Genomic DNA, 17,188 nt, shown 5'->3' on the forward strand with positions numbered 1-17,188 from the left:
ACCCAGGCTGGAGTGCAATGGCACAATCTTGGCTCACTGCAACCTCCGTCTCCTGGGTTCAAGCAATTCTCCTGCCTCAGCCTTCCGAATAACTGGGATTACAGGTGCGCACCACCACGCCTGGCTAATGAAATACTTATTTTTAAAGAACTCACATTTTCCCTTAAAATCATGAACAAGAAAGACAAGGATGTCCCAGCTAGCCACTTCTATTCAAAATTCTACTGAAGGTTCTAGTCAGGACAATCAGGCAAGAAAATAAAAAGCATCCAGATTGGAAATGATGTAATACTATATTCGCAGATGACATGATTTTGTATATAAAAAGTCTTACCAAAAAAAATTATTAGAAATCATGAGTCCAGGCCGGGCATGGTGGCTCCCGCCTGTAATTCCAGCACTTTGGGAAGCTGAGGCGGGTGAATCACAAAGTCAGGAGTTCGAGACCAGCCTGGTCAACATGGTGAAACCCTGTCTCTACTAAAAATACAAAAAATTAGTTGAGCGTAGTGGCAGGTGCCTATAATCCCAGCTACTCGGGAGGCTGAGGCGGGAGAATCACTTGAACCCGGGAGGCGGAGTGCAGCAGTGAGCGGAGACAGCACCCTGCACTCCAGCCCGGGCGAAAGAGCAAGACTCCACCATGATAGACCAACATACAAAAATCAATTGTATTTCTATACTCTAGCAATGAGCAATCTGAAAACAAAATTAAGAAAACTATTCCATTTGCAATAGCATAAAAAGAATAAATACTTAGGAATAATTTTAACAAAATAAATATAGGACTATATATTGCAAGTTACAAAACATTGTTGAAAGAAATTAAAGGGTCCTAAATAAATAGATATTTTGTGTTAATGGACTGAAAGACTTAATACTGTTAAAAAGGCAATACTTCTCAAATTGATCTACAGATTCAACACAATTGCTATGAAATCCGATCTGGTTTATTTATAGAAACCGAAAGGCTGATCTTAAAAATCATAGGGAAATGCAACAGATCCCAAACAGCCAATACAATCTTAAAACCCAACAAAGTAGGAAGGCTCACACTTCCTAATTTCAAGACTTAGTACAAAGCTACAGTTATTCAGACAGTGTGGTCCTGGCATAAAGACAGGTGATATGGTTTGGCTCTGTGTCCCCACCCAAATCTCATGTGGAATTGTACCCCTCATATGTCAGGGGGAAGGGTCTGGTGGGAGCTGACTGGATCACAAGGGCATATTTCCCCCTTGCTGTTCACATGATAGTGAGGGAGTTCTCACAAGATCTGATGGTTTAAAAGTGCATGGCACTTTCCCCTTCACTCTTTCTCTCTTTCTTTCCTGAGAAGAAGGTGCTTGCTTCTCCTTCGCCTTCTCCCATTATAAGTTTCCTGAGACCTCCCAGTCATGCTTCCTGTTAAGCCTGCAGAACTATGAGTTAATTAAAGCTCATTTCTTCATAAATTACCCAGTCTCAGGTAGTTCTTTGTAGCAGTGTGAAAACGGGCTAATATAACAAACATATAGACGGAGTAGGATTTAGAGCCCAGAAATAAACCCCTTGCTGTGAGTCAGCTGATTTTTGAAAATGGTGCTGACGATTCAACGGTAAAAGCACAGTATTTTCCACAAATGGTGCTGGGACAATAGGATATCCACATGCAAAAAAAATGAAGTTGGAACTCCTTCCTCATACCACACACAAAAATTAACACAAGATGGAAAAAAGACCTAAATATAAGAGCTAAAAGTATAAAACACATAGAAGAAAATACAGGAGTAAATTTTCATGACTTTAGGTTAGGTGAAGCCTTGGCTACAACACTAAAAGCATAAGCAACAAAAGAAAAAAAACAAATAAATTGAAATTTTCTCAAAATTAAAAACTTCTGTGCTTCAAAGGACACCGTCAAGAGGTAAACTGACCACCCACAGAATAGAAAACATTTGCCAATTATAGAGTTGACAAAGATCTAATATTCAGAATATATAAAGAATGCTTACAACTTAACAATAAAGGCAACACTATTTAAAAATGGGTAAAGGATTTGAATAGTGATCTCTCCAAAGAAGATGCACAAAAGCCCAATTAGCAAATGAAAAAATGCTCAACATCACCAGTTTTTTGGGGAATGCAAATCAAAACCACAATGAGATACCACTTTACACCCACTAGGATGGCTATAATGAAAAAGACAGACAATAGCAAGTACTGGCAAGGACATGGAGAAATTGGAATGTACTGCTGCTCGGAATGTAAAATGGTGCAGCTGCTGTGGAAGAGCCTGGCAGTTCCTCAAAAACAGTTACCATATGACCTGGCAATTTCACTCTTCAGCATAAATCCAAAAGAAATGAAAACGTATGTCTACACAAAGTCTTATATATGAATGTTCATAGCAACATCATTCATAATAGCCAAGAAGTGGAAACAGCCTAAATATCCATCAACTGGTAAAAGGATAAAGCCGTGACCAACTGGCACCAAAAAAGAATGATTCTATTTACTGATGTACACCCATGAAAATCCATGAAGCTATGATAATCAAAGAAGAGAAAGCTGTTTGTTACCATCTGGCACAGCTATCGAACAACTCTCTACTTTAAAAGTTAAAAAAAAAATTTAGAAGCCTCATTAGTAATTAAAAGGAAAGAACTAAGCATTTAGCCTGTCTTTCTAGTAGAACTGTATGTCAGTATAGAGCAACAGGCACAGATGATGAGAGGAAAGTTCTATTTTATAGATGTTAATAGATATGTTATAATGTTAATTTGGCTATCTAGCAAAATGTTAACATGTTTTTTAAAAATGCCTATTTATTTAGAAATAGGAGGTCAAGATTTCTGAACTGTATTTTAAAATACTTGAGCATAAAAAAAGCAAACTACCTTTTTAAAAAATCAAGTTGTGAAGAACATCTACATAATGTTAAAAGACACAAGTTTTAAGGAAACAACAGACTTGTCATTAAGGGAAAAAAAGATCCAGTAGACCTTGATGACTAGAACTGTTTCAATCTAAACTAATTCAATGTCTCTCTTCTCTTCAGTGAGTCCAATAAAATCATTTGGTTTTGCAATGCCCAACAATGAAACAATCATAATATTGTAAATGTTCCTTGTTTTCAAGTCTTAGAATAATTTACAAAGCAGAAAAGACTCAATTACAGTTAAAATAACAAACTAAATATCAAACACTTATACTGCAACAATAACTAAACAACCCAAAAAGAAAGAAAGACTGGGTGAAAGTTATGTTAAATTTGTCTTTCATAATGTGGAGTAAATAGATCTTACTTAAAGTTCATTAAATAAGGCCAGGCACAGTGGCTCAACCCTGTAATCCCCACACTTTGAGAGGCCAAGGCAGGAGGATGGTTCAAGACCAGCTTAGGCAACATAGTGAGACCCTGTCTCTACAAATAAATAAATAAGATTAAATAAGGAACATATTATTTGACATTAAAATGGTAATCATTAGAAAATCCAAAACACGAACTGTTAACAGTAGTTATCTCTGAGGAATCCAAGGGAAGAATTTCACTCTTCTCCATCTCCTCAATTTCTTGCAGGCTATGTACATGTCCTATTTTTATAATTTAGGAAATTATTTGCTTATGATTTTCCCTGACAACATTCTCACCAATAGAGGAGCAAATGACCTTTTTCTAATCCCTCTACATTTCCCTTCTTCCTGAATCTTTATGTATGCTGTAACGTCATAAGGTTACAAGTGAGAGAGGTCAGCTCAGGTATCTTATTCTCTAGTCTGATATATATTGTCTTTGTACAAACAGACAGTCTTCATACTGGGAGCTAGTGTGGTGGTATAGAATGAGCACTGGACTGTGAGTCCAAATACTAATTTTTTTTTGTTTGTTTTTTGAGACTGAGTCTCACTTTGTCACCCAGGCTGGAATGCAGCAGTGCAATCTCTAGTTGCAGCTACTGTGGTGCAATCTCTAGTTGCAGCTACCCTGGAAACTGAGGCAGGAGAATTGCTTGAGCCCAGGAGTTCCAAGGTTATAGTATGCTATAATGCTATGATTGCACCTGTGAATAGCCACTGCACCCCGGCCTGGGCAACATAGTGAGACCTCTCTCTTAAAAATAAAAACTCAAATTTCCTATGCTAAAACGTTGAATTACGTAATAATTTTAAACATTTAAAAGATCAAATTCTTAATATTCTGCCACATGCTATTTTTACCAACACATATTTAGAAATCTTTCATTAGTATATACACAGCTACCTCACTTCTTTTGTCAGCTGTATAGCATTCCACTGTACAAATGTATTACAATTCATTTAACCAGTCCCTCTATAGAGAATGCTTTTACGGCAGGGCGCGGTGGCTCAAGCCTGTAATCCCAGCACTTCGGGAGGCCGACATGGGCGGATCACGAGGTCAGGAGATCGAGACCATCCTGGCTAACACGGTGAAACCCTGTCTCTACTAAAAAATACAAAAAACTAGCTGGGCGAGGTGGCGGGCGCCTGTAGTCCCAGCTACTTGGGAGGCTGAGGCAGGAGAATGGTGTAAACCCGGGAGGCGGAGCTTGCAGTGAGCCGAGATCAGGCCACTGCATTCCAGCCCGGGCGACAGAGCGAGACTCTGTCTCAAAAAAAAAAAAAATATATACAAAAAATTAGCTGGGCGAGGTGGCAGGTGCCTGTAGTCCCAGCTACTCAGAGGGTGAGGCAGGAGAATGGCGCAAACCCGGGAGGCGGAGCTTGCAGTGAGCTGAGATCTGGCCACTGCACTCCAGCCTGGGTGACAGAGCGAGACTCCGTCTCAAAAAAAAAAAAAAAAAGGAATGCTTTTACTAACTCATGCAACATGTAATTACACTGAGTGCCTATTAGAGCAGGTCCTGTTCTGGGCATTAGAGATACAGAAGTGAACAAAGCAAAGTCCCTGACCTGATGGAGCTTACATTCCAGCGGGGGGAAGTCAGAAAAAAGTCTATCATAGTACGTCAGCTGGTATAAGAGTAAGGAGAAAAACAACGCAGGGCCTAGGAGCTCAATAACAGGTGGGGCGGGTGGGGAGAAGTTGCTATTTTATAGTGTGGCCAGGGTAGGCCTCTCTAAATAGGGTAAATATAAGCAGAAACCAGAGGGAACTGAGAGAGCGGGGCATGCTGATATATGGGTGAAGAATGTTAGGGCAAAGGCAACAGCCAACGCAAAGGACCCGAGGTGAGAGCATCACTGAGAGAGAGAGAGTATTTGAGAAAACTAGTGTGCATGGAATCTGATGAGAAAGGGAGATAGTAGTAAAACATGTCAGGGTGGAGGAAAACAAACCATGCAGGGCCATTTTAAGGACTTTTTGACAGGGGAGTGGCATGACTGGACTTATGTTTCAACACAATCACTCTGCTTTGCTGAAAACAGATTAAAAGAAAACAAAGGTCAAAGCAATGGGTCCAGTTATCTCAGTGGGAGACAATGCTTTAAGTTGGAGTGGCAGTAGTGAAGAGAATTAGATGTAGTAAAATTCTGAACATATGCCGAACGCAGTGGCTCATGTCTGTAATCCCAGCACTTTGGGAAGCCAAGGCGGGTGGATCACCTGAGAGTAGGAATTCGAGACCAGCCTGGCCAACATGGCAAAACTCTGTCTCTACTAAAAATATAAAAATCAGCCAGACGTGGTAGCAGACACCTGTACTCCCAGCTACTTGGGAGGCTGGGGTGGGGAAATCGCTTGAGACCAAGAGGTGGAGGTTGTAACGAGCTGAGATTGCACCACTGCACTCCAGCCAGCCAGAGTAAGACCCTGTCTCAAAAAAAAAAAAAAAAAAAAAAAAAAGAGAGAGAGAGAGAGGGATGTTAAGAAGAAAATGAAGGTAGATAAACGAGTCTGAAGACAGAGCCCTGGAACACTCTAATGTTCAGAGATAGAGGATGTGAGGAAAAATCAAGAATGGAAGCCAAGTGAAGACCATATGCTTAGAGAAGAAAGAAGTGATCAACAGTCGCTGATGAATTACATCAGATGAGTTCTGATGCGAAGGTCGTATTCTCTGAAATACTGGAAAGGAAATGGCTTCCAGATTTTTTGCAATGATAAACAATACCTCAATAAATATCTTTGTGTAATTTTATGGGAATGGAATTTCTGGACCCAAGGATATGTAAACTTAACATTGAGATACATTACCAAGTGGTCCATACGACTTCAACAATTTACAGACAGAATAAAACTGAATGTATTCTAAACTATCACCTACACCAAGAACTATCGAATTTATTAATCCTTGCCAATTTGCTAGGTCAAAAATGTTATCTTGTTTTATTTTGCACTTCTCTATGGCCAAAATTGAGCATTATTTCATGTTATTAGCCACTTACCTTCTTTTCAAAAACAGTCTTTACCTACTTTTCTATGAATCTGCTTTCCTTTGCTGATTTACACTTGTATATTAATACTAACCCTTTTACTATTTTCTTTTCTTATACTACTAAGCTTATATGCTGGCTGGTACTGCTAAGAAGCAAAGAGAAACAGAACTGTACCAGAGCATTTAGACTTCTGGTTTTCATACTGTTTCCATGTTCCTTCTGCATACATGACCATTTTGTTACTCGTCTCTGCCACCTCTTTGCATGTGAGAACAATGTGGCTACAGCATCTGCTACCCCTCTGATAGCAAAGTGTGTCAGCTGATAGGAGCAGGAGGTCCTTCACGTGCATCCACCACAAGCCTGCATAACCATATTTTTTACAAGATGGAAAGGGGAACAAGTTCTCGCTGACCAAATCTTGTGTATTTAACTATGTGCTTACTACACGGTGGGCACTCAGTATTTGTGGAGTAAACAAAGGGAACTCCTCTCAAGTGAAAAAGAGGTCGTTTTATTGCCTTAAAAATGACCAAAAGATAAATAACTCCCTGATTATCCAAGGTTATTCCTGGAAAAGTAAGATCCAAGATAAAGATTTAACAAAGGCTGGGCGCGGTGGCTCATGCCTGTAATCCCAGCACTTTGGGAGGCTGAGGCGGATGGATCATGAGGTCAGGAGATCGAGAACATCCTGGCTAACATGGTGAAACCCCATCTCTACTAAAAATACAAAAAATCAGCTGGTCGTGCTGGCGGGTGCGTGTAGTCCCAGCTACTCAGGAGGCTGAGGCAGGAGAATGGCATGAACCCGGGAGGCAGAGCTTGCAGTGAGCCGAGATCATGCCACTGCACTCCAGCCCAGGCGACAGAGCCAGACTCTGTCTCAAAACAAAAAACAAAACAAAACAAAACAAAAAAGCAAAGATTTAACAAAAGTAAGTGAATGATAAACATTAACAATTTCGAAATGTGTGAATGACACATACATCCTCTAAAACAACACTATAGCGTACTGCATTCTCAAAGAAACTATTCCATACTGCTATCAGCCCCTCTTACAATATTATATGGGTCAATTATCCCATTTTTAAAGTATGTATATTTCCTTCGTCACCTGGGGATAGGACTATACTGTCTTCACTCAAGAAGTTTCCCCATTCTTTTGATGATTAAGATCAAAACACTTCTAATATTAAACACTGAAATAAAAGTGAGCTCTACATATATTTAAGTAAGATTAATAAAAACAAGTAAGATAATGATTTATCTGTTTATTCCAGTGGGTGGTGAATAGCCAGAGCTATCCCAGGCAGCTCAGGGTGCAAGCAGAAACCAGACCTGGACAGGAAGCCACTCTGTTGCACACACACACCCACACTCACTCAGACTGGGACTCTGTAGACACACCAATGAACCTAACGTGCACATCTCTGGGATACGGAAGGAAACCAGAGTGCCCTGAGAAAACCCATGCAGACACAGGGAAAACATGCAAACTCCACATAGACAGTGGCATCAGCTCACAGTGTCTAATTAACACTATCACGAAACGATGCTGAATGAAATGATGTTATTCAAGGAGTGTTGTATCTCTTTCTTTTTTTTTTTTTGAGACGGAGTCTTGCTCTGCCGCCCAGGCTGGATTGCAGTGGCCGGATCTCAGCTCACTGCAAGCTCCGCTTCCCGGGTTTACGCCATTCTCCTGCCTCAGCCTCCGGAGTAGCTGGGACTACAGGCGCCTGCCACCTCGCCCGGCTAGTTTTTTGTATTTTTTAGTAGAGACGGGGTTTCACCGTATTAGCCAGGATGGTCTCAATCTCCTGACCTCGTGATCCGCCCGTCTCGGCCTCCCAAAGTGCTGGGATTACAGGCTTGAGCCACCGCGCCCGGCCTTGTATCTCTTTCTTAAGGTAAAGCTATCATAACTATAAGAAAACATTCCAAATCATGCATGACAGCTTCCTATCTGGTTAACTGTTTTATTATTTGTATTTCCTTTCCTTACCCACCATTTTCAGCATCTTTTTGAACACAGTTGGTGTAGTGTGGATTGAAGACTTACAGATACCATAGGGCAAATAAACAGGAAACTTAGATTATAACTGGACAAAATGAACTGGTAACAGGGACAAAATTTGGATAAGTCGTGACTTAGTTCTGAAAGATGCCCCTGAAAGTAGAATAGGAATAGGGCGATGGGGCTTTCTGTTACTCTGGTGCTCTTGGCAACAAACAGGTGACCCGGTAGGGCCCAGAAACCAGGAAAAATAACATTTGGTTCAAATTGCATTCACAGTGCCTTATGAAATGAGGTCAAACTTTCATAATACTCAAATTCTTGTTCTTCAAAGATGGAGAAAGAAGTAAGCTGAAAGGAGCAAACAGGTAGCCAAATATTTCTGAGAAAGCTAACTGTACCAATACTCTGAAGGGGTGAGAAGGCAAGTGTGTACATAGCCCAAATACTATACAGGGCAAATGACCAGTAACCTTGCTGTGAGAATGCCTGCCTACATACTAAAACTGTACTGACTTGAGTATTAACTTACATAGATGATGGCTGAAACTTGGAGATTCTATTTTTAATTATATCTTGGTTACTAATGGAATTTGATCTGTATTTTCTTCTCTGTCAACCTAAGATGATGCTTTCCTTCCTTTCCATTGTGGGTTCAGGCATTGACAAAGCAGTCTCCCTCAGGAGTTTGAACGAACGGAGACTGGCAAAAACACAACACATTTAGAAGTGATGTAGAATTAGACATGTTTGGGAATGATGATAACGGGAGATCACATTTTTTAAAAAAGTATTAGAAATGCCCTTATCTCTCTATCAAAATAATTAATCCAACTTCATCAAGGAGCGCTAGGGAAATGGCAAGGATCTGAATTAACTTAGGCTTTGTACTCACTGAAACAAAAGTGAAGCAGAGGCCAGCTCCCCTTTGTGCCAGCTGCTCTGTGTCAAGCCGAGGTTTTGCTAGCATCACTGACATGAGGGTTGGCAGAGCAGACTGCTCCTCCGTTGCCTCCTTTGCAGCACTGCCATCTAAACCATAGAGGGGCTGTTCTACTCGTCGCTGGAAAACAGTAAAGAAACACACAAATAACATGAAAAAGATAATCTGATACTGCCCAAACATGTAACAGGTTAAAAACAGTTATCAAATATAAGATGAATGATTTTTTTAAAAAAGGCCTCTCTAAAATAATTATGAAGAGCACAGCAACATTATCATTGTATTATAACCTATCTAAAAATGTGACTATCTTACTCAAATTCGTTGACATTATATTTTAATGGTTCTATATTTATGAGAGTCTGAATTTACATGTTACTTTGTAGAATTCTACAAATCCACTTCATAATGCCCTCAACCCTACAGAGGAAATATTATTTCTATCCTATAGGTAAATGAAAATTAAGACACTATCCCGAGACTTTTCTTCTCTTTTCTTTTCTTTTTTTTTTTTTGAGATGGAGTTTCATTCTTGTTGCCCAGGCTGGAGTGCAGTGGCATGGTCTCTGCTCTCACTGCAACCTCTACCTCCTGGGTTCAAGCAATTCTCCTGTCTCAGCCTCCCAAGTAGCTGGAATTACAGGTGCCACCACGTCTGGCTAATTTTTTTGTATTTTTAGTAGAGACAGGGTTTCACCACGTTGGCCAGGCTGGTCTCAAACTTCTGACCTCAGGTGATCTGCCCGCCTCAGCCTCCCAAAGTGCTGGGATTACAGGCATGAGCCACCGTGCCTGGCCTGTTCCGTGACTTTATAGGTAAAGCTTATTTCACTCTCAATTCTATTCTCACTATACTATATTCAGATGCAAAAATCTAAAATAAATACAAGCAAAACAAGTTCCACAGTATACTAAAAGGATAATACACCACAATTACGCATAATTTACTCCAGAAACCTAAAAATGATTAGACATTAGCAAATCTACTAATGTAATTCATTACATTAACTTTAGGGAGGGATAAATTAAGATTCTTCCTGTTGGATACCAAAAAGGATACACACACTGTTAGGCAACTCTTAAAAGACTAGAATTGGCTGGGCACGGTGGCTCATGCCTATAATCCCAGCACTTTGGGAGGCTAAGGCAGGCGGATCACTTGAGGTCAGGAGTTCAAGACCAGCCTGGCCAACATGGTGAAACCCATCTCTACTAAAAATACAAAAATTAGCTGGGCATGGTGGTGGGCACCTATAATGCAAGATACTCGGGAGGCTAAGGCAGAAGAATCGCTTATACCCAGGAGGCGGAAGTTGCAGTGAGCCCAGATTGTGCCACTACACTCCAGCCTGGGTAACAGAGCATGACTCCATCTCAAAAAAAAGAGAAGACTGGAATTATCCACTTTTAATGCAATGAAGAGTACGTTTTTCAAAAATCAACATAAAATATCATAATTAATGGTGCTAACAGTGGAGACCTTTTCATTAAAGCTAGAAAACAAAAGTAACATATTCTCATATTAAACGTTATAAAAGTTTTAGCCAATGTAAAAAAGAAAAAATATGAGGTAAAAATATTAGAAATCAAAGATTTTAGTGTCATTTTGGATGATATAACTATTCACAAAGGAAACCAACCAAATCAATGGAAAAATTACTATAACAATTAAAAGGAGTTCAGTAAGACGGCCAAATACAAAATAAATACACTAAAATCGATAGCTTCCCCAACTGATTTTAATCAGAGCATGTAACAGAAGGAAAAGCAGATTCAAAGTAGCAAACAAAAATCTGTAAAATACTTGAAAGCAAACTTAAGAAACATGCAGAACACTTATGAAGAAAACTATACAGCTTCACAGATGAATATTAAAATGATCTAAATTAAATGGTAATATCATGTTCCTGGGTTCAGATTCTACAGACATCAAATTTCTCTAAAACCCAAGTTTAAGGTTTTAATTTTGTTTTTGGCCTTTTTCTCTTCCAAGGGATAGTCTTATGGTGATACAGTAGTCATCTAGGTTCTCTCTCATGCTTTCTCGGGCAGTTGTTTTTGTGGGATTTCACAATAAATTCTAAGGTTCACTTAAAAAAAAATCATTATCAGCCACATAATTTTTCAGAAAGAGTATCAGGGAAACTTGATCAGATATCGAAACATACTACAATGTTACATTAACTAAAACAGTATCATACAGATACAGAAGCAGACAGATTGACCAGTGGCACAGAATACGGAATTCAGAAACAGGTCTATATAATATGGATACATAATTTGTGATTAATGTGCGTTTCATATCAGTGGGAACTTATTAAAAAGATGGTAGGACATTTGCGCAGACATTAGAAAAAAAGGGAAAAGTAGATTCCTACCTTTCATAACATATAAAAATTACAAGAAGAAAAAATAAACAAATGCTTTTAGAATTTTCTAGTTGTAAGGGACTTTTTAAACATGACATTAAAAATATAAACCATGGGCGGGGCACAGTGGCTCATGCCTGTAATCCCAGCACTTTGGGAGGCCAAGGTGGGCAAATTACTTGAGGTCAGGAGTTTAAGACTAGCCTGGCCAACGTGGCAAAACCCTATCTCTACTAAAAATACAAAAATTAGCTGGGCATGGTGGCACGTGCCTGTAGTGCCAGTTACTCGGGAGGCTGAGGCATGAGAATCACTTGAACCCGGGAGGCAGAGGCTGCAGTGAGCCGAGATCACACCACTGCACTCCAGCCTGGGCAACACAGCAAGACCCTGTCTCAAAAGAAAAAAAAAAAATACACACATATATACACACACACACACACACACACACACACACAAACAAACACCATATAGGCATACACCATATGGGAACATCTAGGAATAAGAAAAATCCCGTAAGTCATAAAAGAAAAACACTGATAAATTTAACTACTTCAATTTTTTTACACCTGAATGGTAAAAGTCAACATAAAAAGAAAAGATTACAAACAAGCAAAAGTATTTACAATATAACAAATCAATAATATAAATAATTTATTAAATCTTAACAAATAATGCTTTACCTATCAGTAAAACAAAAACCAAAAACACACAAATATTTCAAAAGAGACATATGCAAAGGACCTGAACAAGCATTAAAAGAGAAATCCAAAAGGCCATTAAACATCTGATGTTTAATATATATAACTAATGAACAAATGCAAGTTAAAACAAGGTATTTTTCTTTATGCAAAGGTTACAATGATAAAATTCAGTATTAGCAGGGTGTGAAAAAATTGGTACTCTCAAACTGCTAATAACCTTCTAGCAATTTATGTAATGACATTTTTAAATGATCATATTCTGACTTGGGAATTACAATTAGGGGATTTACCTGGGAAAAATTCGTAAGTTAAGAAGTATGTATAAGGATGTTCGTTACACTATTTATAGAATACAAATGTTTACAAGATATTGGTTAAATAAAGTAATACAATGGAAATAAGAAAACCTATTATATAAACATACACGTATATCTCAAAAAGTTTAGAAATATTTGCCCACCATACTCTCTAATAACAGTTCTTTTGGAGGGAACTTTCTATTTCACCATTTCTGAATAGTTGACTTTCATAATCCGCATGAATAAAGGAAATAATTTTCCTTAACCAGGAATAGTTCTTTAATGTTTTCATGTCAAAAAATAAAAATAAAATGATCCTGACAAAGAAAGTTAGTTTTGGAATCTATGAGTAGAGTCCTCCTCATGATCAACACTCCTACCCCACCAAATGTAACAGTTTAAACTCAGGCTCCAGAACACCTGTGATACCCATTGATGACAACATTCTCACTGCATGGGAGAATGAGCTGCAACAGTAAAATTAAACCTTCTGCCATATATTCAATAAATACCTGCCAAGGATTGAAAGATTTAAAAACATTTATGTAAATATCCTATGTAGGCTAGAGCCTTTCCTGTTTGAACCAACCTCTCCCGGGGGAGGGGGGAACTATACAGATAGGATAAAATATGGGCGAACAATAACAACAAAAAACACTAAAAGCACTGAAGACTTGATTAAATATTAGGGATCTGCCAGGGCAAAATCTAAGGGAAATTAGGAACATCAGACAGGTAAAAGAAACACCAAAGCCACGTATGACCTAAGGGCCCCTGCAGATCTTGAATTTCCATTTTCAGGGCAACATGGTATCAAGCAGATAGTCACAGATCAAAGCCCAGCCCACCCAAGGGAGAGGGTTCAATAGGAAACCCTTCCCACTTCAAGCTGGGCCTCCAAAGAGCTACCTACATTCTCAAGGAAAGGGTAAACCAGAAGAAAAATTACCCCCACCCTCAGATGGCTGCAAGGAAGTTGCCTTGGCAGTGTAAGAGTTGGGGGTTCTCTTGAGAAATGTTGACACAATCCAAATCAATATTTCCCAGTAGCTGAAATAAAGCAAACAAAATAAGCAAACTACACAAAATATAAGCTACAAATGCACTAAAGTGGTATATAAAAGAGGTAAAATCTCTAGGTACTCGGAAGAAGCAAATAAAAATTTTCCCTGGAGTAATACATCTTCATTCATCCTAGATCTTAAAGAAACCCCCCAAAAATTTTTCAAGAACAATGAGGAGTACACAGTTAAAAAACAAAGCATAAAAGAAATAAAGCCATGAACAACAACTAAGAAAAACAAGAGACACCAGAAACAGATTCATAAAAGCTTCAGATGCTAGAATTATCAAACAGATTATAAAATAATTGTGTCTACCATATTTTAAAAAATAAAAGGCTTAAAATATCTGCAGAAAATGTAATTCTTTTTCTTCAAAAGGCAGTAACCAATTCAACAGGGCTAACAGCAAATTAGAAACAATAAAACAGGATCTGGGAACTGAAAGGCAAGAAGAAATTACCCATGATGGAGTATATAAAGACAAGAAGAACAAAAATACAAAAAAAGAAGTCAAAAGGCATGGTAATAAAATTAGAAAGTATAATGTACGCTTAATTAGAATTTCATAAGAGAAAGAAAAGAAGAACAAATCAGAGATAATATTCAAAGAGACAACGGCTAATTATTCAGAACTAATGAAAGACACTAACCCGCAAATTCCAGAAGTCCAAGAAATCACAAGCCAGAGAAATGAAATGACACATCATCGTAAAACTACAGAACACCATAGCTAACAACTTTTAAAGCAGTCAGGGGGAAAAAAGCAGATACCTTCAAAGAAACAACAGGCAAATGACAGCTGATTTCTTAATAGTAACAATGGAGGGTTAGAACATGGTAAAGAATTACTGCTCAATTGTGTTAAAAGAAAAAAAAAGCGAACCTAAAACATACACAGCCAAAATACCTTTCAGGAATAAGAGCAAAATAAAGTTATTTCAGTAAACAAAAACCTAGAGACTTAATCCCTAGCAGATATATTCTAGAAGAATACTAATGGAATACTTAGGCAGAAGGAAAGTGACCCCAGGTGGAAGGTGTAGGATGCAAAAAGGAAAGAAGTACAAAGAGGTAAATACACAGATAAACCTAAACAAACACTGATAGCATTAAACAATAATATTTTATGAGACCAAAAAAAGGCAAAATAAAAACATACACAACTACCACCAAATCAGTAGCAGAGTAAACAGTTAGTGTTCTGAGGACATGATTTTATTTGGTAGAGGATAAAGATACAACTGACTTCAAATTTTGGCATGTGGTAATTTTTTTTTTTGGGGGGGGGTTTATTTGAAACGGGGTCTCACTTTATGCTCCAGGATGGAGTGCAGTAGTGTGATCGTGGCTCACTCCAGCCTCGACCTCCTAAGCTCAAGGAATCCTCCCACCTCAGCCACCTGAGTAGCTGGGACTATAAGGTGCATGCCACCATGCCCGGCTAATTTTTAAATTTTCTTTGTTTTTTTGTTTGTTTCTGAGATGGAGTCTCACACTGTCACCAGGGCTAGAGTGCAGTGGTGCGATCTCGGTTCACTGCAAGCTCTACCTCCCGGGTTCAAGAGATTCTCCTGCCTCAGCCTTCTGAGTGGCTGGGATTACAAGCACCTGCCACCAAGCCCAGCTAAGTTTTTGTATCTTTAGTAGAGGTATGGGTTCATCATGTTGGCCAGGGTGGTCTCGAACTCCTGACCTCATGATTTGCCTGCCTTGTAGAGACAGGGGGTCTCACTATATTGCTTAGGCTAGTCTCGAACCCCTGAGCTGGAGTAATCCTCCCACGTGGGTTCCCAGGTCTCCCAAAGTGCAAGGATTACACGCGTGAGCCACCATGCCTGGCCGTAAGTGGTACTTTCTAAGAGAAACACCAAAGACAGTCTAGCTACTAGTAGAAGAGGAAAATAGAAAATGACTTAAAAAAAAATTCAATCTAAATGAAGGCAAGAAATTAAAGAAAAAGGAACACAGAACAGGCAGGATAAATAAAAAACACATTAAATGATGATATATCTAAACTTAACAGAGTGGTAATTATAATGAATGTAAATAGGATAATAGAAAAATTTTAGACTTAAGAGAAAAAAATCTAATTACATGGTATTTGCCAAAGAAAGAAAACATAATAATGCAAAGTTGACAGTATTAAGAATGGAAATAGTTATACCTCACAATGGTTTGGATATATTAAACATCAGATAAACCACATTTAAAGCAAAGGGCTTCAGCCAGGCTTGGGGGCTCACACCTGTAATCCCAATACTTTGGGAGGCCGAGGCAGGCAGATCACTTGATGCCAGGAGTTCCAGACCAGCCTGCCCAACATGGAGAAACCCCAACTAAAAATACAAAAAGGTTATCTGGGCATGGTGACACATGCCTGTAATCCCAGGTACTTGGGAGGCTGAGGCACAAGAATCACTTGAACCCAGGAGGCGGAGGTTGTAGTGAGCTGAGATTGTGCACTGCACTCCAGCCGAGGCAACAGAGCGAGAACTTATCTCAAAAATAAAAATTAAAATTAAAAAATAAAGCAAAGAGCTTTAAAGAGATGAAGAGAATCATAATACATATAACAAAATTTAATATAAATATAAGAAACAGACAACTTCCACAATCACAGCAAGAGATACGAATATATACACCGCTCTTAATAATTGATAGAACAGCCAAAAATAAAAATACATAAGATTTAAACACTGAATTTACTTACTGGCAAAACTAAACTATTTTGCTTATGGATAGTTTAAACTACATGAAAACGAAAATGATTACCACAAAAACTAGCCGAGTGATCACTTCTAGGGTAGTGGGAGTTATGATCAGGGAACTGCATGTAGGTTTCCAGCTGCTGGAAACAGTTTACCTCCCTATGTAACAATTACAAAAAGTTAACTTTATAGTGATTTTCTGGGAGCTTTTTTTGTGAAGGACCAGATAGAAATATATTAGGTTTCCCAGGCCACGTCAGTCTCTGTCACATATCCTTCATTTCTAAAACCTTTTAAACATCTAAAAATCATTCCGAGCTTGCCAGGTGTGGTGGCTCACGCTTGTAACTCCAGCACTTTGGGAGGCCAAGGCGGGTGGATTACTCGAGGTCAGGAGTTCGAGGCCAGCCTGGCCAACATGACGAAACCTCGTCTCTAGTAAAAATACAAAAATTAGCCAGGCGTAGTGGTGCACGGCTGTAATCCCAGCTACTCAGGCGGCTGAGGCAGGAGAATCGCTTGAACCCAGGAGGCTGATGTTGCAGTGAGCCAACACTGCGCCACTGCACCGTAGCCTGGGAGATAGAGTGAGACTCTGTCTCCAAAAATAAAATAAATTAAAATGAAATAAATTTTAAAAAATTAAAAATCATCCTAGCTAGCCAGCTGTGACCTGTCTTTTGCCAAGTCCTGTATAAAACTTCCATGTTTTACATACTTTTGTATTTTTTATATATAT

At 38.9% G+C, this 17,188-nt stretch overlaps 1 protein-coding gene across 1 annotated transcript in view; it reads right to left on the reverse strand.

Annotated features, from left to right (window-relative positions):
• TLK2 (tousled like kinase 2) overlaps window positions 1-17,188 on the reverse strand; it is a 137,262-nt gene that overhangs the window by 63,218 nt on the left and 56,856 nt on the right. The window contains 1 exon segment of the mRNA XM_017882926.1: window positions 9,258-9,425. Coding sequence (XP_017738415.1) covers window positions 9,258-9,425 — 168 coding nt within the window.

Source organism: Rhinopithecus bieti, unplaced genomic scaffold, assembly GCF_001698545.2.
Source record: "Rhinopithecus bieti isolate Rb0 unplaced genomic scaffold, ASM169854v2 scaffold_12928, whole genome shotgun sequence".
Lineage (NCBI taxonomy): Eukaryota > Metazoa > Chordata > Mammalia > Primates > Cercopithecidae > Rhinopithecus > Rhinopithecus bieti.